Source organism: Miniopterus natalensis, chromosome 7 (assembly GCF_054644295.1).
Source record: "Miniopterus natalensis isolate mMinNat1 chromosome 7, mMinNat1.hap1, whole genome shotgun sequence".
Classification (NCBI taxonomy): Eukaryota; Metazoa; Chordata; class Mammalia; order Chiroptera; family Miniopteridae; genus Miniopterus; species Miniopterus natalensis.
In genome coordinates this window covers 72,479,043-72,503,582 of record NC_142087.1, presented here as the reverse complement: position 1 = coordinate 72,503,582, position 24,540 = coordinate 72,479,043, and the positions used below count along the sequence as shown (strand labels likewise).

Genomic DNA, 24,540 nt, shown 5'->3' with positions numbered 1-24,540 from the left:
TTTTAGCATATTTTGCTTTTGTTTAGGTAATAAAAAACTAATACAAAGATCTAGATTTTTCTGCAAAGAAAAAAAACCTTTCCAATAATCCAGCAACATACCACTTGAGAAACAGGAAGGTCACTTTCCACTCTAGGACCCCAAAGACTGGAGAGTGCATGCAAGTGGGCACAGACCTCAGATACAGCCCTGTAGGCTCAGGCTCTGTGTGGGTCTCAAGTCTGGGGCACAAGCAGGTATGGACTTTAGTTTTGGGATTCTTGAGAATCCCCTAAACCTTAATAATTCTGCACTTCCTTCTTCCTACTTTACCTGTCCACGTCTGCACAGAGCAGCTGGGATCTCTCAGGCAGAGAGGACAAGACACTGACTCTGTGCTGAAGCCCGGGAAGGCAGGAGAGAGACAAGGGAGGGCAGCAGGGGCAGTGGCCAGGACAGGACATGGGTTCAGAGGGAAGCAACTAGAATAAACCAATTGGAGAGAGAGAGAGCCAGGTGAGGCCAGGCAAACGAGGAGCATTTCATTGCAGATGTGTCTTGAGCCTCCCCCAACAGAAATCCACACCCCTTAAGGTCAAGTACCACCATATTTCTTTCTCTCGTGTCCAAAATTGCTAGTACACAGTCCCTGACCTTAGGACCATCAGAGGAAGAGGCTAGGTCCATCCTGGTCAACCAGAAGAATGGTGATGCCAGTGACAGACAAAAACTTGGGACACAGGAGGAGTTTCTGGGAGGAAAATGCTCAGTTCCACATGGGACATGTAGAATATGAAGGAAGAGTGTGACATAAAAGGCATCTGAGAATAACGCAGGTTGACTATATAATTTCTCACCCCATTGGGGTATGTTGAGGTCAAAATAAGCACTATTACTAATCATGCTGGAACAACAGGCATTGACAGGGCCTGGTCCAACAGACTCTCACCAGGTGAGGGAGCTCATGGGATATAGCGCCAAGTGGGTGGGGAAGAATCCTCCTCTTTCCACCCAAAGGTGGTGTCAGAAGAGGGATTTTTGTGTCAGGTGAGAAGTGGAAAGCTGTGGCACATGTGGGAAAACAGGCGCAGGAAACTCAGAGCGGAGCTCTGCGCGCCCTCCTAAGCCATCAGACCCCTGTAGAAGCAGAGTCCTGGCCACACCATCGCCACTTCCTGGGCTCAGTCTACTGTTGGCACACCTGGAGATCATGCAACCAGCATGTGTTTCTGCTTTGTAGGCTTGATTTTCCTTCCTTCCACTTCCCCTCCTTAGTTGACCCATAGTCCACAACCAGAATCCCACCCGGTCCTTGATGCTGGCCCCACTTCTTCACAGTTGCCAGCCGGTCAGCATTTCCCTTAGAGTAATGAGTCACCCAGAAAAGCACATGCCTTTTTCATAATATTCCCCAATGTTCTCAAAAAAACAGTCTAGAAATCTATCACCTCCCTCCCTCCAACAGGGAGAAATGTTACTCTAGAAAAGTGTCCAAGTAGCAAGTCAGAACAGAAACAAGAGCAGAGGAATGACATTAAAATGAATGGAACAGCTCACAGAATCATGAGTCATACCCTCTTAGGGTGGGAAGGACAGTAAGTAACCCAGGCCAAGCATGTTTCAGTGCAGGCACAGCCCAGCTCCCTATAACACACCTCAGAGTGTCCACAGAGCACAAGATATGGCTCCTCATGGCTCTGGTTGACAGGAGAGCACACCTGCGTACTCAAACCAGAGACACCTGGTTATGTCTTCTTGGTGTGCATTTCTATTTATAAGAAAAGAGTAACAAAGTGTAAAAGCTAAAATACATATGGTTATACGTTCATTAATGGCCTTTAATGAAAAGAGTAGATTGATGGGGAAACAGGGATGTCCTTCAAAATCCTGGGGATTTGGTTCCACAATGACACTCTCCTTCCCGGAGTTATCAAAAGCACATTTTTCTGATCATGGTGGGAGATGGAAGGAAGGATTGGCGAACAGATTAGAAAACAAGAAGAGGGTGATGCTATGAATGGAGCAGCAGGTGGCAAATGAGGCACTGAGGAGGCAGAAACCTAAACCACATTTAACAGAAGAGGCCTGAGACAGAAAGTGAATGAGGGGTGGAAAGCGGAAATGAACACAATCCTGGAGGGCACCAGGCTTGTTCTGACTCTCAAAGAAGCACTGGAGCTGCAGGGCCACCTATGCTCGATCAGCCCTTCAAGCAGTGGGCACCCTGCCTCTGTAGACTGGTGTTTGGAGATAGCCACTGGGATGAGCCCCGTCTGCTGGCATGAGAGAGAGATGGTGTCTCAGGGAGGGCATACACCATTTGAGAAAAGCTTTGAAATCTAAAAGGAATTACAAAACAAAACTGAAAGAAATTACAAAACATCAGTGAGAAAAAGCACAAGTTCTAAAACAGCTTCTTTTTCTCTCTGGAGGCTGTGAGAACACGTTCCACACAGATCCACGCAGTTTTAGGCTTAGAAGCATCACACAGTCGCTAGTATAAAGAGGGGACATGTAGTGTCAGTGACACTGGGCTCTCGCCTTTTAAACATGTTCATACAAGGACATTTCAAATTCCTGTATATTAGGACAGGCAAGTGGCCTTCCTCACAGCATAAAGAAGAAAAGTGCGAGACAAAGCACTCAATGGATCTCCGAGGGTCCTTCCCTCCCACCAGGGCTCCCTGCACTGTACTCAGGTTGTCTTCATAACCAGCAGGAGAAGATGGGAAGGGGGCTGTCCATGAGCACCCACTGGAAGGAGCAGATTCTGGCAATGGTGCATATACAAGGACTCAGAACTTAGAATTAGAAAACCAAGACTTAAATAGCAGCCAGCACTTACTGGTTGTGGGATCCTGGACAAATCCCTTCGTACCTCAGGTCTCCGTTTCCTCATTTGAACAATGGGTATGACAGTGCATAGGATATCCATGAGGGTTAAATAAAACCTATATAAAACGTCCAAAAAGCTCAAAGCCTGATGCACAGAAGACACTCAATGTTCCCAATCCACTTTCCTTTACTGCCATATGCTCCTCCCACAGTCACCCTGGTATCCAACAGTCACACACCTGCTCAATTTGCTAATCAATATCACCACCTTCATCCTCAAACATACTGCCCACACAAGAGGGAAAGGACCCACTACAATTTCATTCACCCCCATACACATCCAGGGGAGCCAAGCTCAGTCTTAGCAGGTCAGGTGGTTGCTACTTACAGCCTGAGGCGCAAAGGATCACCTTCTGACTCTCACCCCACACTCTAAATGCCTGAGTGGACCTCCCTCCAAAATGCTCTCTCCACCTCCTGACCATTACCAAAGCCAGGAGGCTTTCTCCTTCAGGATGCTACTTCTACTTAGAAATGTTATCTTTATCTGACCAGCTCCATTTCAGTACCAAGTGTCTAATAAGTTCTATCTGCACAGCACAACATTGTCTGAGACAAAATATATAAAGAGGTCTGTCTTGGGCTTCTGGCATCCTACCTGCTCTGCTAACCTTAGAGATCTAGAAACACGTACATCTGCACTGTACTATAAATTCTTGAAATCTTCAACTCCTCCACATCCCTTTTATTATGGACAGCACACAGTACTATCTGACACTTGTGATAACTGTGATTTAAAACATATATAAATTTTTTTATTGATTTCAGAGAGAGGAAGGGAGAGGGAGATCCCTGCAACCTGAGCATGTGCACTGACTGGGAATTGAACTGAGATCTCCTGGATCATAGGTCGATGCTCAACCACTGAGACATGCAGGCTGCCCATGATACTGTGATTTTTAATAATTATATATTTGGTCTTCATTCCATCTCTAGCACAGAGCTCTGAAAAGCCTTGAAATTTCCTAATAAGAGCAACCACCCAACTTTATGTTAATGAGGTGACATCCCCAAAGCACCCAAAGATGGGGGCTGGTTGCCAGGGGAACAAACCAGGTGGGGTTTGGCCCCACCCCCCCTGACCTCAGGGAAGGGGCGAGAGGCTGGAGGTTGAGTTCAATCACCAATAGCCGATGACTTGATTAGTTGGGTCTATGTAATGAAGTCTTCATAAAAACCCAAAAGGATGGGGATTTGAGAGCTTCTTGGTTGGTGAACATTTGGAGATTGTGGAGACTGGAGCACCTAGAGAGGGCCTGGAAGCTCTGGGCCCTTCCCCATGTCTTGCCTTACGCATCTCTTCTTTCTGGCTGTTCCTGAGTTATATACTTTTATAATAAACCAGTGATCTAGTGAGTAAAATGTTACTCAGTTCTGTGAGCTGCCCTAGTAAATTAATCAAACCAAAGGAGGGGGTTTTGGGAACCTCTGACTCCTATCTATTGGTCAGAAGCATAGGTGACAACCTGGACTTGCGACCAGCATCTGAAGTGAAGGACTAATAGGATTGAGCCCTTAATCTGTGCAAACTGACACAATCTCTAGGTAGATCATGACAGAATCGATTAATTGTAGAGCACTCAGATGGTGTCAGAGAATTGCCAGTATGGGAAAAACTACCACACATCTGGTGACTAGAGTGCCATCAGTATTCAGAGAATTGTGGGCTGTTTAAAGGAAAACAATAGGTTTCTACCTTCCAATACTATTCTACAAATAAGGAAACAGAAGGAAAAAAGAGAAATGTTTTGTCCCAGTTGTCACAGCTGGGCAGTGATAGAGCGGGGTTAGAATTTAGTCTCAAACCTACTAGCTTCTTCAGTCAGAATATTATACTCCAGAATATAACACATAATGAAAATAAACTAAAGGTGAGAGGAGTACATCCTCTTACCTGATTCTAAAGAACTACTGTCTTCATCCGAGGAGCCAACACCAGCATTTGATGATAACACTGCCACAAAACCTTCCTTAAAGTCTTCAAAGTTAACCTGGGTGAATTTAAGAGGTCAAAATTACTTTCAATAGAACACATATAAAATGCATCAGCCTTTTGTTTGTTTTATTTCCTCAGGTGGAAACATCTTATTGTTGCCTTTTGCATTGAGAACATCCATTTATTTCTTCCCCCCAAATTCACTTTTTTTTAAAAGGAGGAGTCCAGCCCAGCCAGGCATGGCTCAGCAGTTGAGTGTCGACCTAGGATCCAGGCGATCGGGGTTCGATTCCCGGTCAGGGCACATGCCCAGGTCGTGGGCTCAATCCCCAGTCAGGGGCGTGCAGGAGGCAGCCGATCAATGACTCTCTCATCATTGATGCTTCTATCTCTCTCTCTCCCTCTCCTTTCCTCTCTCTGAGATCAATAAAGATATATTTTAAAAAAAAAAAAAAAAGGAGGAGGTCCAAGATGGTGGTAGCATAGGAAGACACTGAACCCTCTTCCTCCCATGAGCACACTGAAATATACACCTATATAGAGAGGAATTATTCCTGCGAGACAACTGGGGGCTGATTAGACAGTTTATGAACAATAAAGGAGAGAAAGAGACTGAGTAAAGAAGGCAACCATGGGAGCCCCCCAGTATCTGCAGGAATTCTCCAGGAGTGGAGGTGCCGGTAAGCACCATTGTTTATACCCCCATCTACCTTCATATTTCAGGTGGGGGCTCTATCCAAGTGCTTTGGCCTATCTGCAAGATCACCACAGCACATTTTCAGCCACACTGCTAGGAGTCCATTTTGGCTCCAAACAAAGGAAGTAAGGAGTACCAACAGGACATTCCTACATGAACCTGGCCTACCTTCCCAGACATACTACAGCTTGGTAGGCCAGTGCCCCAGATGCTGCAGGCACCTGCTTGGTTCCAAATAGCCTTGCAAAACCACCCAGCACACAGAACCTATAGAGAGGTTGCTTCTACACAAGGCCACTTTTTCAAAATCAGGAGAAAAATATTTTGTCTAATTCATATAAACAAAGAAAAGTGAACAATATGAAAAGAAGAATACCTTTAATGTGAAGGAACAAGAAAAAACACCAGAAAAAAACTAATAAAACAGAGATAAGTAATTTGCCTGATAAAGAATTAAAAGAAACAAGGATGCTCACCAAACTTGACAGTGAAACAGAGAAACTTAGGGAACACTTCAACAAAGAGTTAGAAAAGTATAATAAAAAAACAAGCAAGGCTGAAGAATATAACAATACACTAGAAGAAGTCAATAGTAGCTTAGCTAACACACAAGGACTGGTGACCTTCAAGACAGACTAGTAGAAATCAACCAATTAGAACAGCAAAAAGGAAAAAAAAACTTTCTGGAAGAAATAATGGCTGAAAATTTTCCTGACCTGTGAAAGAAAAGGGAAAGAGACATATAGATCTAAAAAGCACAAAGAATTCCAACCAAGATGAACCCAAAGACACCAAGACATACTGTAATTAAAATGGCAAAAGTTAAAGATAAAGCAACAATCTTGAAGGCAGCAAGAAGAAAACAACTAGTTACAAAGAAAGGAAACCCCATAAAGATATTCTCAGCAGCAACTTTACAGGCCAGAGGAAATGGCAGAACATCTTTAAAGTGATGAAAGAAAGGAACCTACAGTCTAGAATAATTTACGCAGAGAGGTTATTATTCAGAATTGAAAGAGAGAAAAGAGTTTACTGGACAAGCAAAAAATGAAGGAGTCCATCACCATTAAACCAGCTTTACAAGAAATGCTAAAGGGCCTTTCGTAAAGAAAAGGAAAGACCATAACTAGAAATAAGAATATATTAGATTGAAAAAATAATCTCACAGATAAAGGCAAGTATTTAATAAATACAGTGAAATTCACCAAAAACAAAGTGTAGAGGAGGGAGTAAAAATGTAGTTCTTTAGAATATAGTCAAACTTATATGACCATCAGCTTAAAATAGACTGCTGTAGATACAGAACCTCATGGTAACCAAAAACCAGAAATCTACAAAAGACATAGGTTTATAAAGACAGAAAATTAATAAGGCAATAGTGGCCTTAAATGTCACATTAGACCAGATGAACTTAATAGACAGACAATTATAGACAATTATAGAACATCTCATCCAAAACCTGCAAAATATACATTTTTTCATTTGCACATGGAACATTATCCAGGACAGGTCACACGTTAAACCAGAAAACAAGCCTCAATAAACTCAACAAGACGGAAATCATATGAAGCATCTTTTCCAACCACAATGGCATGAAACTAAAGACAAACTACCCAAGGAAAACTGGAAAAAACACAAATATGTGGAGACTAAACAAAATGCTACTAAACAACCAAAGAATCAAGGAGGATATCAAACAGGAAATCAAAAACTACCTTGAAGGATCCAAGATGGAGGCACAGTAGGTGGAAGTTACACTCACCTCCTCCCAGAACCAAACTTAAATTACAACTAAAATACAGAGCAATCTACCTGAATAACAAAGTGAAACTAGCTGAAAAGAAGCCTTATAACCAAGGATTTACAGAAAAGCTATATCAAGACTGGCAGAAAGGGTGGAGACACAGAAAGGGCTGGTGCCCCTTTCAGAGGTGGTTATTGAGGAATGTGGGATTTCAACTCCACACCAGGATCCCCAGCCCAGAGCACCACCTGGCTGTAAAAATAAGTAAGGATGCTCTACACCAGGGAAAGTCAGAAGTCTGTTAGAGACACAGGCAGACTCTTGAAGGGGCAATGCACAAAATCTCATTTGCAGCCACTTACCCTGGGCTCCAGCAAAGAAAGGGCGGAGTAGAATAGAGTCATGTAGGAAAGTCTGGAGTTTGTGACTCTGGTAAGAGAGCTGAGGGGACAGCAGACAGAACCCCCTATGCTGAGTCACTCTCAAAAACCACAGACATCATCTGTCGGGTGGAGCATGCCCCTCCTTATGGCATCAGCCTGGGGAAAGCAATAGCCCAAACCTCTGGATTCCCTGTTGCTCCACCCTGCAGAGCATGCACCCAGCTGTGGAGTCACCTGCTGGGATCATGATGTAGAGTTCTGGGTAGACTCAGGAGGTATCAGTGACTGAGTTGTGTGGCTTTAGGGTAAGGCCCATTCCCGTCACATTCCCGTGTACCTGACAAGTCCCTCCCCACCATGGGAGATCCGCTAGGCCCACCCTCCAGAATCCCGGTGGGCCCACCCACTCAAATCCTGGCGCCTCTGCCCCGCTGAGGTCCAGGCAGAATCTAGGACAGATTGAGTTGTGTGGCTGTGGAGCGCAGTTCACACCCATACCTTCCCCGAAGCTTGACTGGCACCTCCCCTTCACCCAACTCCCAGCAGCCCCTCACTGCTGAGATAAGGCTCCTGGCAGACTTTGGGATAAACTGAGCAGTGTGGCTCTAATGGGAGAAATATTTTCCTCACAGTTCGACCAGTGCGGAGCCTTCCCTTCACACAGCCAAATCTTGGTCTGTTAGAGCCTGATAAACACTGCTGGCCTCACTCTGATGACTGCCTGGGGCCCCACCCCACCACAAAGGTATGGGAGAAACCAGCAGGTGACAGCTAGACTTGGTATAACCTGGGACATTTGCTAAGTGATCTCCGACCCAGCACTGGCACAAAGTTTGTCCTATATCAATATGGTGAACACAACACTCCATTCCTGGGGACTCACTGAGAACCTATCTCATGCAACTGGAGTACTGCCACAGGCTCTTTCAATGAGTGAGCCTAACAGGCAGCCAGCGGGCAAAGGCATATTTCAGAGTTCCTTGGGACTTGTGCTGACACACCCATGTGTTCGATGCCGGTAAAAGCCAATCTTGGTGCATAGCTTGATCTTTCTGGAACACATCCAAACCCAGCAGAGTCAGTCAAAAACTCTGAATCATTTTGTAGCTCCAAACAGGTTTCACAGGGTCAGTCACAGGTAGCATATGACACTGGCTGCCACCAGAGGCCCTCCCAAGGTGACCCAAACCAAAACTCCCCGTAGCCAGCTTCAGACACATCAAAGAAGGATCCAATTAGCTTCACAAATTGCATATGCAAAGGGAAATCTTGGAAAGCACCAGAAACTGCTGAAGCAAATTCTGCTGTGTGGTCAGCACCTGCATAGCAGCTCATACCCTGTGGCTGAGGTTGGTTCTCAAAGTCAAGCAGCCTAAGGGCTGACCACACAAATGAATGGGCCCATAGTAATCAAGACTCAATTACAACATGAGGATCCACATAACCATGCAAGGATCATTCCTGGAGTACCCAGTGCAGGAGATCAAGGAGATAACGCCATGATGAAGTCCCACAGGACACCTACTACATAAGGCCCCTCTACCAAGACAGGGAGTAATAACAGATGTACCTAATACATAAAAATAAACACCAAAAGGTAGCCAAAATTGTGATACAAAGAAACATGCCCTAAATTAAGAACAGGAGAAATCTCCAAAAAAGAGCTAAATGAAATGGAGGCAAGCAATTTATCAGATATAAAGTTCAAAAGAATGAGGATGCTCAAGAAACTTAGTGATGACTACAAAGAAATTAGTAAGAACTACAAAAACAGTAAAAAGGACATAGAAAGCATAAAAGTCAAAAATGAAGAATACAATATCTGAAATGAAGAATAACCTAGAAGGAATAAACAATAGGTTAGATAAATCAGAGGGTCAAACGTACAATTTGGAAAACAAGGTAGCAGAACACACCCAATCAGACCACAAATAAGAAAAAGTAGTTTTTAAAAATGAGGATAGTTTAAAGGACTTTTCAGACAACATGAAGTAAACCAACATCCACATCATATGAGTACCAGAAGGAGAAGAGAGCTAGCAAGAGACCAAGAAACTATTTGAAGAAATAATGACTGAAAACTTCCCTAACCTGGTGAAGGAAAATGACACACAAGTTCGGAAAGTACATAGAGTGCCAAACAAGATGAATCCAATGAAGCCCACACCAAGATGCATCATATTTAAAATGATAATGGTTAAAGACAAAGAGCCCTAGCCGGTTTAGCTCAGTGGTTAGAGCACCAGCCCATGGACTGAAGGGTTCAGGGTTCAATTCCAAACAAGGGCATGTACCTGGGTTGCAGTTTCAATCCCCGGACCTGGTCGGGACACATGTGGCAGGCAACCAATCGATGTGTCTCTCTCACATTGATGTTTCTCTCCCTCTCTCTCTTTTTCTCTCTCTCCCTCCCACTCTATCTGAAAAGCAATGGAAAAAACATCCTCAAGTGAGGATTTAAAAGATAAAAAAGACGAAGGGAGACTCATAAAAGCATCAAGAGAAGGGCAGTTAGTTACCCACTAGAGAGCTCCCATAAGACAGTCAGCTGATTTCTGAACAGGAACAATTCAGGTCAGAAGGTATTGGCATGAAACAATCAGTGTTGAAAGGCAAGGACCTACAACCAAGACTACTTTATCCAAAAGGCTATCATTTAAAATTGAAGAAGATATAAAAAGCTTCGCAGACAAGAAAAAGCTAAAAAAGTTTGTGAAACAAACCAGTATGACAAGAAATGTTAAAGAGCCTTTTTTAAGATAAAGAAGAAAAAATGGCAATAAACATACCTATTAATAATCACTTTAAATGTAGAAGGCTTAAATGCTCCAATCAAAAGATGTAGGGTAGCTAAATGGATAAGAAAAAAAGATCCATGTGCATGCTGTGTACAAGAAATCCACCTCAGAATAAAAGAGACACACAGACTAAAAGGGATGGAAAAAAGATATTTCATGCAAATAGGGGAAAAAAGAGCTAGAGTAGCAATACTTGTATGTGACAAGAGACAAAGAAGAGACATTTATAATAAAAGACAAAGAAGGACATTACATAATGATAAAAGGAACAATCCAAGAAGAGGCTATAACCCTTGTAAACATTTATGCACCCAATATAGAAGAACCTATATAAAGCAAATATATAAGGCAAATCTTGATGGACATAAAGAGATCAGCAGTAATACAGTCATTATTAAATTTACTGAGACTTGTTATGTGTCCTAATATGTGGTCTATCCTAAAAAATGTTCCATGTGCACTTGAAAAGAATATACACTCTGCTGCTTCAGGATGAAATGCTCTGAAGATATGAATTAAATCCATTTGATCTAGTGTGCCATTTAAAGGGGCTGTTTCCTTGTTGATTTCCTGTTTAGAAGATCTGTCCATTGATGTCACCAAGGTGCACCAGAGAAAGAAAAACATCAGTTCATTTCCTAACAACTTTCTTTTGACGACAATCTTTATTCAACTGATATTCATCAAATGCTAATAATACCCAACAAAAGTAGTCCGTGCTTTTCTTTATGAGAATGAAGTCAAACACCTACCCTGGCAAAGTGGTCATTTCCAAGAAGTGTTTGCAGAAGGATGGGAAGCTGCTTTTCCAAATGAAGCTTAAGACAGAGTTGGGTCAGCTCCTCCCGATCCAGAAAGCCTGTGCCTGTGGTGTCACAGCTGCTGTAGACTTCCCTGAGCTGTGAAACATAGTGGTCCTCTTCTTCTTCATCCATCCCATAGCAGGCTGGACATGACATGGGAAAAGCCAAAAACAATGGTACACTATTATTGTCATACCTCACACAGTCACTGTTATGCTCCCAGACAGTGTGGCCCAGGTGCAGGGTAGAAGCTCGGTGTGTAAGGAAAAGACATCCGAAGCCCTCTCAGGTTTAAGTGGGACTGGGAGGAATCATCTCTACCTTTGCAGAAGAGGCCAAAACATGTCACTAGAGAGCCAGTTCTCCTTCACAAGAAGCAAACATTTTTGTTCTGTCAGGAAAAAAGATAAATGTGAAGAGAACTGAAATCATCCAAAATTTCACCATCTAAAAAAATCATTACTATTTGGACAAATATACATTCTAATTATTCTCTACACACATACAAAGTATGGTTTTTCCCCTCACAAATAGGAGAAAAATGGAAACTCCAATAAAAAGATGGGATTTTAATAAACAAATCATTAAAGGAGAAAAATATATGGTTAATAACCATCTAAAAATGTTCAAATTAAAACAAAGAGATACTATTTGTGACTGTCAAATTAACAACAATAAAAATTTCATTGCTAACTGAGGCTCTCAGAGAAGGGGAATCTCACACATTCCCGGAAGAAGTGACAATTCATAAATGTTTAGGGAGGGTATTTTGTTTATATACCAAGAAACTTTAGAATATTTTAATTATCTGACCTAGTTATTTCATATAAAGGAATTTCAAATTTCTTTCAAAAATTCCTTTATACTAAAGGAAACAATGCTATAAATAAATATATGAGTTCATCAGACTACTATTTATATAAGGACAAAAAAAAAAATAACCTAAACTATCCAACAAAAGAAGTTGCTAAAGTAAAGTGTCTTTACATAGTAGAGTAAGAACTAGTCTTGAAAATCACATTTCTAAAAAATATTTAATAGCGTAGGAAATATAGTTCATAAAATATCAAGACAGGATAACTACTGTTTATAATAATGAGAGCTAATATACATACTGGTCACTATACATATAATAATTCATTTATGCCTCATAACAGTTCTAATAAAAAACTGCAATTTTCTGAGGAAAATACACAGAGTGAGGCAAAAGTGGGTTTACAGTTGTTTATATGAAAAATAGTATCGTAATTAATAAAAAATAATACAAGAATAAACTCTGTGTTTTGCATACTCACAACTGTAAACCTACTTTTGCTAAACCCTATATTCAAAAAAGAGAAAAGAGCCTGGCCAGTGTAGCTTAGCGATTGAGTGTTGACCCATGAAACTGGAGGTCACAGTTCAATTCCCGGTCAGAGCACATGTCCAGGTTGTGTGGGCTCAATCCCCAGTAGGGGGTGGGTAGGAGGCAGCCAACCAACCGATGATTCTTTCTCATCATTGATGTTTCTCTCTCTTTCTCCCTTCCTCTCTCTGAAAAAAATAAAAATATATTTTAAAAAAAGAGAGAGAAAAGAAAAAAATACACCAAAATAGTAAGGGATGATTTTGTGCTATTATATATTTTCCTAATTTATATATTTTTATATTTCTTAAAAATTATTGTAACAAGCAGAACACTTTATAACCAAAAAAAAAAATTATGAAAAATATTAAGCTCCTAAATATATTAGGATGAACCATACAAAATTACTATTACTTGGGCATTTTAACCCACAAAAATAGCAATTGGATAGAGTTAAGCCTATTATATGGACACAGGACCCAAGGGAGAATTCTGAAAAGAAGAAATGTGATAAGTAAAAAAAAAATGGAACACCAAGAAAACACATTATAAACAAATAAAGCGCAAGCATGAAACAGTGAAGTAATATCTCTTCCTATTTACAGCACATAATCCTTGAAGATGTTATTTTAAAATGGTCAAAGGGAAGGTGTGTACAAGAGTTAATAAAAGGAAGAGATCCAAGATGGTGATAGATTAAGTACAAACTACACTAAACTCCTCCCAGGACTAAACTAGAATTACAACTAAATTATGGAAAAATCATCCTGAAAAACCAACTGAAGACTAGCTGGAGTGAAACTTTATAGCCAACAACTTACAGAAAAAGCCAAATTGAGGCTGGAAATCTGTGCCCCTGCAGCTGGGTATGTCGGCGTGGGGTGCCAAGGTCATTTGGCCTGGTTGGCACCAGGCAGAGTAGTGGGGGCTGGCCCTGATGGAAGACTAGAGTGCCAAGTAGGGCTGATTTTTTAAAAAAATATGTCTTTATTGATTTCAGAGAGAGAAAGGGAGAGGGAGAAGGAGCTGGAGACATCAATAATAAGAGAGTCACTGATCAGCTGCCTCCTGCATGCCCCCTACTGGAGATGGAGCCCGAAATCCAGGTACGTGCCCTGACTGGGAATCAAACCATGATTTCCTGGATCATAGGTCAATGCTCAACCACTGAGCCACGTGGGCTGGGCAGGGCTGATTTTTTTTATCCATTCCTGCTTGAGATGGCAGTGAGAGAGTGCCAGCAAGCCAGGCAGAGCTGAGACACTGGAAGGAGAGGAAGTGTCCACTTCCTCCTACAAACGATGGATGCCAGTCCCAATGCAAGTCTGTTCAAACCATCCTAACCAAAATCCAGATATCCCACAGAGCCCAATGCCTTGGGGAAGGGAGAGCAGCTCAGAATAGGGACATTCAAGGTGTAGGACCAAAGGAAGACCCAGCCTCTGTGTTAAAAAAGGCCCTACCTGCCAGACTACCTGAGGCTCTGCCCTGCTGTGCTTCAGTCAGGTTGCCCAGGGCCTGGCAAGGACAGTGACTCACTGTGGCTTGCAACACAGAACCTCCTAGGAGGCACAGAATCAACACACTATGGGAGCAGTTCAACATCAGAGCAAAATCCAGCGAGTTCCAAAAACAGCAGATCCAAAGGTTGTTTTTATTCTTTCTACTCTTTTTTCTTTCATATCTCTTATTTCTCTTTCTTTTCTATTTTTTCTCTTTTTTAAAATTTTATTTATTTCTCTGTTTTTCTTTTGCTACTCTATATTTTAATCATTATCATCATATTTTAAATTTACAATTATATCTTTTTTTTCTTTTCTTTTTTATTCTTATTCTAGTTCTGCTCTCTTGCTTCTTTTCTTTCATAGTATCTTTTTTGGTTCTTTTCTCTTTTAATCCTTTTGGTCCTATGCTTTTAGTATTTTTTACTTTTTCTTTTCCTTGTTTAGTTTTTCATGTTGTTTTTGGTTCAGTCTTGTTTTAGCTTGTTTTGTTCTATAAGTACCTGTATAACAGCTGGCATGACATGGTCATGGTTGAGCCTCATAGACAACAAGCCTGAAGGCTGAGAGCCCACCCATGAATGGGACAAAAACAATCATGACCAAAACACAACAGGAGAGTCCACATAACCCACACAAGAGTCATTCCTAGAGCACTCAGCTCAGAATATCAAGAAGACTACACCACTGGGTTCCACAAGTAGGACATCCCACCAAGAATGAGAGGAACAGCAGTCTTATCAAATGCAAAGAAACAAACAAAAAGAAACAGCAAAAATGGGGAAACAAAGAAACAAGCCCCAAATGAAAGAACAGGAGAAATCTCCAGAAAGAGAGCTAAGTGAAATGGAGGCAAGAAATTTATCAATAACAGAGTATAAAGTAATAGTTTTTAGAATGTTCAAACAGCATGAAAAAGGACATAGAAAACATGAAACACAACCAGTTGGAAATGAAGAATGACACAACTGAAATAAAGAATACACTATAAGGAATTAACAATAGGTTAGAAGGAGCAGAGGACTGAATCAGTGAATTAGAGGACAAGGTACAAAAACTATCAGAGTAGCAAAAAAAAAAATACTTTTAAAGCATGAGGACAGTTAAAGGGAACTTTGGGACAACATGAAACAGAAAAACACATGCATCATAGGGGTACCAGAAGAAGAAAAATGAGCAATGAATAGACAAACTGTTTGAAGAAATAGTGGCAGAAAACATCCCTAACGAGGGGAGGAAAAAAGTCACACAAGTTCAGGAAGCACAAAGAGTTGCAATCAAGATGAACCCAAAGAGACTCACACCAAGATACATCATAATTAAAATGGCAAATGTTAAAGACAAAGAGAATTTGAGGGGCAGTAAGAAAGACAATTAATTACAAGGGAGCTCCCATAGGGCTGTCAGTTGATTTCTCAACAGAAACACTACAGGACAGAAGGGAATGGCATGAAGCATTCAAAGTAATGAAAAACAAGATCTGAAACCAAGACTACTCTATCCAGTAAGGCTACCATTCAAAATGGAAGGTGAAAGAAAGAGCTTTGCAGACAAAAAACAACACCAAAAAACCACTAACGGAGTTTATTACAACCAAACCAGCATTGCATAATATGCTAGAGACAGCTGTAGGAATTAAAAGAGAGAGAAGAATATAGGCATAAAGAATAACAGGGAAAAAAAATGAGTACCTATCAATAATAGCCTTAAGTGTAAAGTAGTTGAATGGATAAGAAAACATATACTGACTACAAGAGACGCAACTCATAATAAAAAACACACACACAGGATGAAAGTGAAGGGATGGAAAGATATTTTCCATGCAAATGGAAATTAAAAAAGGAGGAAACAATAGTTACACCTGACAAAATAAACTTCAAAAGAAAGGTCATAACAAGAGACAAAGAAAGTCACTACATAATACTAAAGGGCTTGATCCAACAAGAGGACATAACCCTGGTAAACATTTATGTACCCAACAGAGGAGCACTTAAATATAGTTTAAAAAACACCTGGAAGAACTTTAAGGAAAGATTGACAGCAATACAGTCACAATAGGGGACTTTAACACCTCACTGTGACCACTAGATAGATCTCCACACAAAAAATCACCAAGGAAACAGCAACCTTAAACAACACACTAGATCAAATGGATTTAAATGATATTTAAAGAACATTTCATCCCAAAGCTGCAGAATATACATTTTCCCAAAGTACACATGGTACATTCTCAAAGCTAGACCACATCTTAGGGTGCAAAATAAGCCTCTACAAGTTCAGGAAGATGAGAATCATATCAAGGGTAATCTTGGAAAACAATGGCATGAAATTAGAAGTCAACTACAATAAAAACACTAAAAAATATTCAAACAAATGGAGGTTAAATGGCATGATATTAAATAATGAATGGATCAGCAATGAGACCAAGGAAGAAATAAAAAACTTTATGGAAACAAATGAAAATGAACACAAAACAACCCAATATCTATGGGATAGAGCAAAAGCAGTCCTATCTCAAAAAACAAACAAACAAAAAATCCCTCAAATTTAAAAAATCTAACCTTAGAAAAAGAACAAGGAAAGCCCAAAGTAGAAAAAAGGAAATAAAGATCAGAATGAAATCAAATGACATATAGAGACTAAAAAAGTAATACAGAAGAATCAATGAAACCTAGAGCTGGTTCTTTGAAAAGATAAACAAGATTGATGAACTGCTAGCCAGACAAATCCAGAAACAAAGAGAAAGGAACCAAATTAATAAAATCAGAAATGAAAGAGGCGAAGTAACAACTGACACCACAGAAATACTATATGCCAACAAATTGGACAATCTGGGCAAAATGGACATATTCCTAGAAACATATAATCTTCCAAAACTCAATCAGGAAGAATCAGAAAACCCAAATAGACCAATAGCAATTAATGAAATTGAAGCAATAATTTAAAAAACTCCTAGGAAAAAGGGTCCTAGATCAGATGGCTTCACAGGCAAGTTTTACCAAACATTCAAAGAGGAACTAACACTATCCTCTCCAAATATTCCAAAATATTCAAAAGAAAGAATAGGTGGTAATTTAGGGTGACTGTTTTCCCATTTAATTGTAATTTCCGTTTTGGATATAGGAGGAGTTTCAAGCAAGATCCACTTACTCTGCCACCATCCTGAACCCCCCTTATATCCTTCTTATTGTTATTGGTTAATTGTTGACTGTTAACTATCCTGTACCCACTTATGTAAAAGTATGTGTCTATCATTTTACTTTTTATCCAATCCCAGAGGTTTCCCCACTTTGCTTTCTCCTGCCTCCCTAATGTATCACCAATGGATTTCTTTTGATTGTAATATATAAAATAAGGGGCAGCCGGGCAGGCATGGCTCAGTGGTTGAGCGTCGACCTAGGATCCAGGTGATGGGGGTTCGATTCCTGGTCAGGGCACATGCCCGGGTTGCGGGCTTGATCAATGACTCTCTCATCATTGATATTTCTATCTCTCTCTCTCTCCCTCTCCTTTCCTGTCTCTGAAATCAATAAAGATATATTTAAAAAATAATAATAATAATAAGGTGCAAAACTGCCTTTTCCGGAGCATTTTCTCAATCAGTTGAGGTTTTGCTTCCTGGCTATTGTCCTCAGTTTGGCTCAAATAAACTCATAAAAATTCTTACAGGTTCTGGAGGTTTCTTAGGTTGACACAACATTTCACTGCAATCTCAGGTGAAATGTCTCACCTGACTTTTTATTAAAACTCAGCTGACCAGCTCCAAAAACAGGCAGTATCTATCCCAAGGATGAACAAATTGGTTCTTGATCTCAGATTTCATATAAGAATAAAATGATAACAAACCTACTCAGCAATCTGTGTGGACCTGCACAAGTTATGTATTCACTTCTCAGATGGGAGCACAAAAGTTAAGAAAGGAAAAAAAGAGATGAAGCTGTGAATAGGTGCCACCCTCCCAGACTGTTTTGAGGAGGTAACTGCAAAATCATGAATAATAAAAACAGAAAAAAGAAAAACCTAAGCAACTAGGAAACAAACTAAATAACCTTTCTAAATCAACATCTGTCCAACTTCTTTTTTGATGTTATTCCCTCTCCTAACTGGAGCTCCACCACTTTGTAGACAAGAATCATCTTTAGTTAGCTGCATAAAACTACTGATATGTGCAAATGCTAATTTTTGATAAGCCAGAAGTAAACTGACAGGAGAATTTTTTAAATAATTTTTAATTTTTCAGTTACAGTTAACAGATAATATTATATTAGTTTCAATTCCTTGCTCTCCTTTCTTTCCTTCCATCCCAGTGATTAGACATTTATATAATTTATGAAGTGATCACCCTGATAAATCTAGTACTCATGTGACACCATACATAGTTATTATGATACTGACTATATTCCCTATGCTATACTTTACAACCCCATGACTATTCTGTAACTACCAATTTGTACTTCTTTTTTTAAAAATATATTTTTATTGATTTCAGTGAGAGGACAGGAATGGGAGAGATAAAAACATCAATGATGAGAGTCATTGATTAGCTGCCTCCTGCACGCCCCCTGCTGGGGATGGAGCCCAAAACCCAGGCATGTGCTCTGACCGGGAATCGAACCTCAATCTCCTGGATCCTAGGTCCATGCTCAACCACTTAGCAATGCTGGCCAGGCCCAATTTATACTTCTTAATCCCTTCACCTTTTTCGCCCATCCCTCCAACCCCACCTCCCATCTGGCAACTGTCAAAATGTTCTCTGTATCTATGCATATATTTCTGATATACTTATTTTGTTTTTATTTGGTTGGTTTTTGTTAATCCTTGCCCAAAGATATTTTCCCACTGATTTTCAGAGAGAGTGGAAGCGGGGGGGGGGGGGGGGGAGGTAGAGAAAGAGAGAGGGAGGGAAAGAAACATCAGTGTGAGAGAGACCCATAGATAGGTTGGCTCCTGCATGTGCCCTGACCGGGGCTGGATGGACCTGCAATCCAGGTACATGCCCTTGACCAGGAATCAAATCTGCAACCCTTTGGTGTGCAGGTTGATGCTCTACCACTGAACCACACTGGCCAGGGCACTTATTTGTATTAGTTTGTTTTTCAGATTCCACATATAAGTAAAATAATACAGTATTTGTCTTTCTCTGACTTATTTCACAAGATTTCATTCTCTTTTTTTTAATGGCTGGGTCACATTCCATTGTATATATGCACCACTTACTCTTTTTAATTTATCTTTATTGTTGAGAGTATTACAATGTGTCCTTTTTCCCCCCCACTGATCCCCTCCATCCTGTACCCCTTCTCCCACGCCTTCACCACACTATTGTTTGTGTCCATGGGTTATGCACATATGCAAATAAATTCTTACACTAATCTCTCCCCACCCACCAGCCCATCCCTGCCTTCCCACTGAGATTTGTCAGTCTGTTCCATGCTTCTGTGTCTCTGGATCTATTTTGTTCATCAGTTTATTTTGTTCATTAGATTCCACATATGAATAAGATTATGCGACACTTGTCTTTCTCTGAGTGGCTTATTTCACTTAGCATAATACTCTCCAGGTCCCACCATGCTGCCTCAAAAGGTAAGGGATCCATCATTTTTACAGCTGCATAGTATTCCATGGTATAAATGTCTGAGAAGATGCCTGACATGATTTCAATCTTATTGAACTTGTAGAGACTTGTTTTGTGTCCTAACATATGTCCTATCTTTGATAATGTCCCATTTGCACTTGAGGAAAATGCCTATTCTGCAGCTTTGGAGTAGAATGTTCTATAAATGTCAATTAAATCCATCTGATCTAGTGTGTCATTTATAGTTACTGTTTCCTTGCTGATTTTTTGTCTGGAAGATCTATCCAGTAAAGTCAGTGGGGTGTTAAAGTCCCCTACTATGACTGTATTGCTGTTGATCTCTCCTTTAAAGTCCTCCAGAAGTCTTGTTTGTCTGTTTCTAGCCTGTGTGAATCTTTCGTTCTGAGGTTGGTCTCTTGTAGACAGCATGTATTTGCACCACTTATTCTTTATCCATTCACTCATTGATATACACTGAGGTTGCATCCATATCTTGGCTATTGTAAATAATGCTTTAAACACATGAATGCATATATCACATGCAATGAACACATAAATGCATATATCTTTTCAACTTAGCATTTTCTAATTTCTTCATATAAATATGTAGAAGTGGAACTGCTGGGTTCTCCACTGTCTCTTGTTATAACCTTTATTTTAAAGTCTTTTTTGTCTGGTATAAGTATTGCTACAAACAGTGAATTAAATTATGTTAAACATACTAATAATACAGGAATGCTTTAGTTTTATTAAATGCTTTAAATATAGCTTTTTACATTTACCAATTTATTTATTTATTTTTAATTTTGATTACATTTATTGAAGTGACATTGGTTAATAGGGTTATATAGGTTTCAAGTGGTGTGGTACTGTTTTGACAGACACAGAGACCAATGGAACACAATAAAGAGCCCAGAAATAAATCTTTATATATACGATCAAATGATTTTCTACAAGAGTGCCAAGACCACACAATGAGGAAGAGGCAGTCTCCTTAAAATAGGTAGGGTATATGGCCCAAATGCTGCAATTGATAAAAGCTACAGGAATTGTCAATAAGACAGTAAGACCACCTCCCACCAGATTTAGGGCTTAAAACTGGCAGAGACATGGTGACTAATTTCACCTAACTGTAACCCCCAGCGTAATTATACATACTTGTTGTAATACACTAGCATACTAAACAATGCATCCTACACTGCCCTGATCAGAAACAGAAAGCTCATATAAAGACACAAAATGACCAATGGATTTGTTCCAAGAAATCTCCACATCTTTCCTAGAAAGATCCTGAATATTATTCCCTCTTACTGGATGTCCTACCCCCAATTAAATGAACCTCAGTGAAAGAGGCAAATTCTACTAAAGGGGGCTGCTCTGTGGAGTAGACCATTCTCTGTCTCACTAACTTCACTAATAAACTCACTTTCACTTTAAACTCTATGCTGGCTCATACTTGAATTCTTTCCTGTGCAAAGTCAAGAATCCACAGTGAGCCTTAGACCCTCAGGTACCCGGACCCTTGGAGCGCCTGCATCATCCTCAATAAATGGTGTTGGGGAAACTGGATATCTGCATGCAAAAGAATGACATTCGACCCTTCCCTTATACCATACAAAAATTAGCTCCCAATGGATTCAAGATCCAAATTAAGACCTAAAACTACAGAATCCTTAGAAGAAAACATAGGAGAAAAGCTTCATGATGTTTGATTTGGCAATGATTTCTTGGATATGACACCAAAAGTACAGGCAACAAAGGCAAAAATAGACAAATGATACCACATCAAATTTAGGGACTTCTGCACATCAAGAAAACAGTCAACAGAATGAAAATGCTACCTACATATGGATGGGAGACAACAACTGCAAATCATATACCTGATAAGGCGTTAATAACCAGAGTATACAAGGAACTTTTAAAATTCAACAACAAAAAATAACCTGATTGAAAAATGGGCTGCCCTGGCTGGTGTGGTTCAGATGGTTGGGCATCACCCCATGCATCAAAAGGTTGCCAGTCTGATTCCCGGTCAGGGTACATGCCTGGGGTTGCAGGCTTGATTCCCTTTAGGAGGCATGCAGGAGGCAGCTGACTGATGTCTAGATCTCACATCGATGTTTCTCTCTCTCTCTAAAAATCAATAAAAAATCTTTTTAAAACAATGGGTAAAGAATCTAAATAGACACTTCTCCAAAGAAGACATACAAGCTTATGAAAAGTTGGTCAACAGCTCTAATCATTAGAGAAATGCAAATCAAAACCACAATGAGATATCCACTAGGATGGCCACAATAAAATAAAGTAACAAAACCAAACCAAACAGAAAACAGCAAGTGCTGGTAAGGATGTGAGGAAATTGGAACCTTTGCCCTGACCAGTGTGGCTCAGTTGGTTGAAGCGTCATCCTGTACACCGAAGGGTTGTAGGTTCGGTTCCCAGTCAGGGCACATGCCTAGAATGTGGGTTCTATCTCCAGGGTCGAATCCCATACAGCAGGGGTGGGGGGGCAGCCGAATGATGTTTCTCGTACTGATGGTTCTCTCTCTCTCTCCCCCCACCTTCCTCTCTCATTAAAAATCAATAAACAGCCCGGCCAGGCATGGCTCAGCGGTTGAGTGTTGACCTAGGATCCAGGAGATCGGGGTTCGATTCCCGGTCAGGACACATGCCCAGGTTGTGGGCTCGATCAATGACTCTCTCATCATTGATGTTTCTATCTCTTTCTCCCTCTCCTTTCCTCTCTCTGCGATCAATAAAGATATATTAAAAAAAAATAAAAATCAATACACATATCCTCAGGTAAGGATTAAAATAAATAAATGTTTAAAAAAAAAAATTAAGAAATTGAAACCTTGGTATGCTGTTGCTGAAAATACAAAATAGTGCAAGTGCTATGGAAAACAGTAAGACAGTTCCTCAAAAAACAAACTAAAAATCACACTTCTGGGTATTTATCCTAAGGAACTGAAAGGGGGATCGGAAAGAGATACTTGCGCTGCCATGTTCATTGCAGCATTATTCAAAACAGCCAAGAGACAGGCGGCCAAAACACCCATTGATGAATGAATGGAGAGGACAAGGTTTACACATACACTGGAATGCCATTCAGTCTTTAAAAGGAAGGAATTCTGTCACATGCTACAACAGATGAGCTCTGAGGACATTATGTTAAGTGAAATAAGTCAGTCACAAAAGCACAAATACTGTATGATTCCACTTAAATATACTATTCAGAGTGGTCAAAATCATGGAGACAAAGTAGATGGTAGTTGCCAGGACTAGGGAGGGGAAGATAGGATTTGTGCAATGAGTATAGTTTCAGTTTTGCAAAATGAAAAAGTTCCAGAGATCTGTTGCATGACAATGTACATATAGTTAACACTGCTGAACTATACATTTAAAAATGGTTAAGAGGGTAAATTTTATATTATGTGTTTTTCCCACAATTAAAATTTTTTGAATAAGAAATAAAAAATGTTTAAAAAGAAAAGAACTCAAAATTTCATGGCTTGCTTTCTGAAATTTCCTGGTTCTGTTTTACACTTTAATCTGGATTTTCCTTAAAAAAAAAAAAAAAAATCAATCCCAAATCTCCAGGCATCCTCTATAAACAAAGGAAGGAAACCAGTTGAGGGGAAAGGAAGGGGAATTATTGGAATAATACAAGACTTTTCCAAGCAGGCAGATGGCAAAGTCCCACCATGTGGGACCAGAACAAACACACCCACACCAAGTAATTTCATCCTCATGAAATTTCAGAACAAACAAACAAACAAGTCGTAAAAGTATCCAAAGAGAAAGGGGCAGTCCCACACTCAGTGCCAGGGGCTGAAATGGCACAGCGTGAATTCTCAGCGGCAAGACTGAGAGTTAGAGGACAGCCTCTGACATACATCCTCAGGGAAGATCATTTCAACCTAATCTGAAAGCTACCAGAATTTGTACTTCTGCAAATTGAGGGATTAACCAAGAAAGAGGAAGACACAGCATCTAGGATCTGGGTCACATGCAAGCAGTGGAGACTGTTCTAGGCCGATGTAAGAAACATCCAAACCTACAGAGAATTTTTGTAAGTTTATTTGAGCCAAACTGGCAACATACAGAGAGTGACATATGCCAGGGAGCAAGATTTTAAAGCTCCAGCGAATTAACAATCTTGCAGCTTTCTTTATGCATTCAATTAAAGAAGGAACATAAGGAAGATTACATGAAGTGGGAGGAAGCAATGTCAGGGATAGCATTACAAGGTAGTTAAGATTATGTGCTCTCTTGGGGGATCTGAGAGGGAGCATTTCAAAGTGTGTTAACCTAGATGCACAGAAACAATGGACAGGGCTTGCTTACAGCAAAGGTAAGCCTTTTAATAAAGAAGCTGTATGCCTGGGGTGTCACTACTAACCATGACCTGCCCAGTTAGGAATTTATGATCAGATGACCCTGTGAGGTTCCTTTCCATAGACTCCCACCCCTCTTTTTTGTCACAGAGGGCAGCCCTGAGCAGGACCAGAGGGCAGCCCACACAAAACAAACAACTAGGGAACTAAGAGATCCTGTGTTCTTGTGACCATATGGAAAATAACATGGTCAGGTTTCTGACAGAGCTGATGAAACATCTGGCAAAGAATAAATATATTAAGAAGTAAATAAGTAAAAACTAAGAAAACATTAACCTCTATAAAGCCAAGCTTGGCACAAGAATGGAAATGTTATCATGCCCCATACAACATGCCAGTGTGGCAGTCAGGCAGCAACAGCCTCCACTGGGGTTGGCAAGGAAGTGGAGGGGACTGCATATGAGGTAACAGCTCTGAGCTGTGGCAAGGGGAGAGGATTCAGGGTGTGGGGGACCTGCAAACAGGGGCAGTTCAGGATCAATGTTG

The 24,540-nt window shown here is 40.4% G+C and overlaps 1 protein-coding gene across 1 annotated transcript in view; it reads right to left on the bottom strand.

The window, feature by feature from the left end:
* Positions 1 to 24,540, bottom strand: part of NINL (ninein like) — a 128,191-nt gene that overhangs the window by 67,483 nt on the left and 36,168 nt on the right. The window contains exons 2-3 of the mRNA XM_016219062.2: positions 11,185 to 11,378; positions 4,769 to 4,865 (exon numbers count right to left, since the gene is read on the bottom strand). Coding sequence (XP_016074548.2) covers positions 4,769 to 4,865; positions 11,185 to 11,367 — 280 coding nt within the window. The 5' untranslated portion in view covers positions 11,368 to 11,378. The remainder of the gene's footprint in view (positions 1 to 4,768; positions 4,866 to 11,184; positions 11,379 to 24,540) is intronic.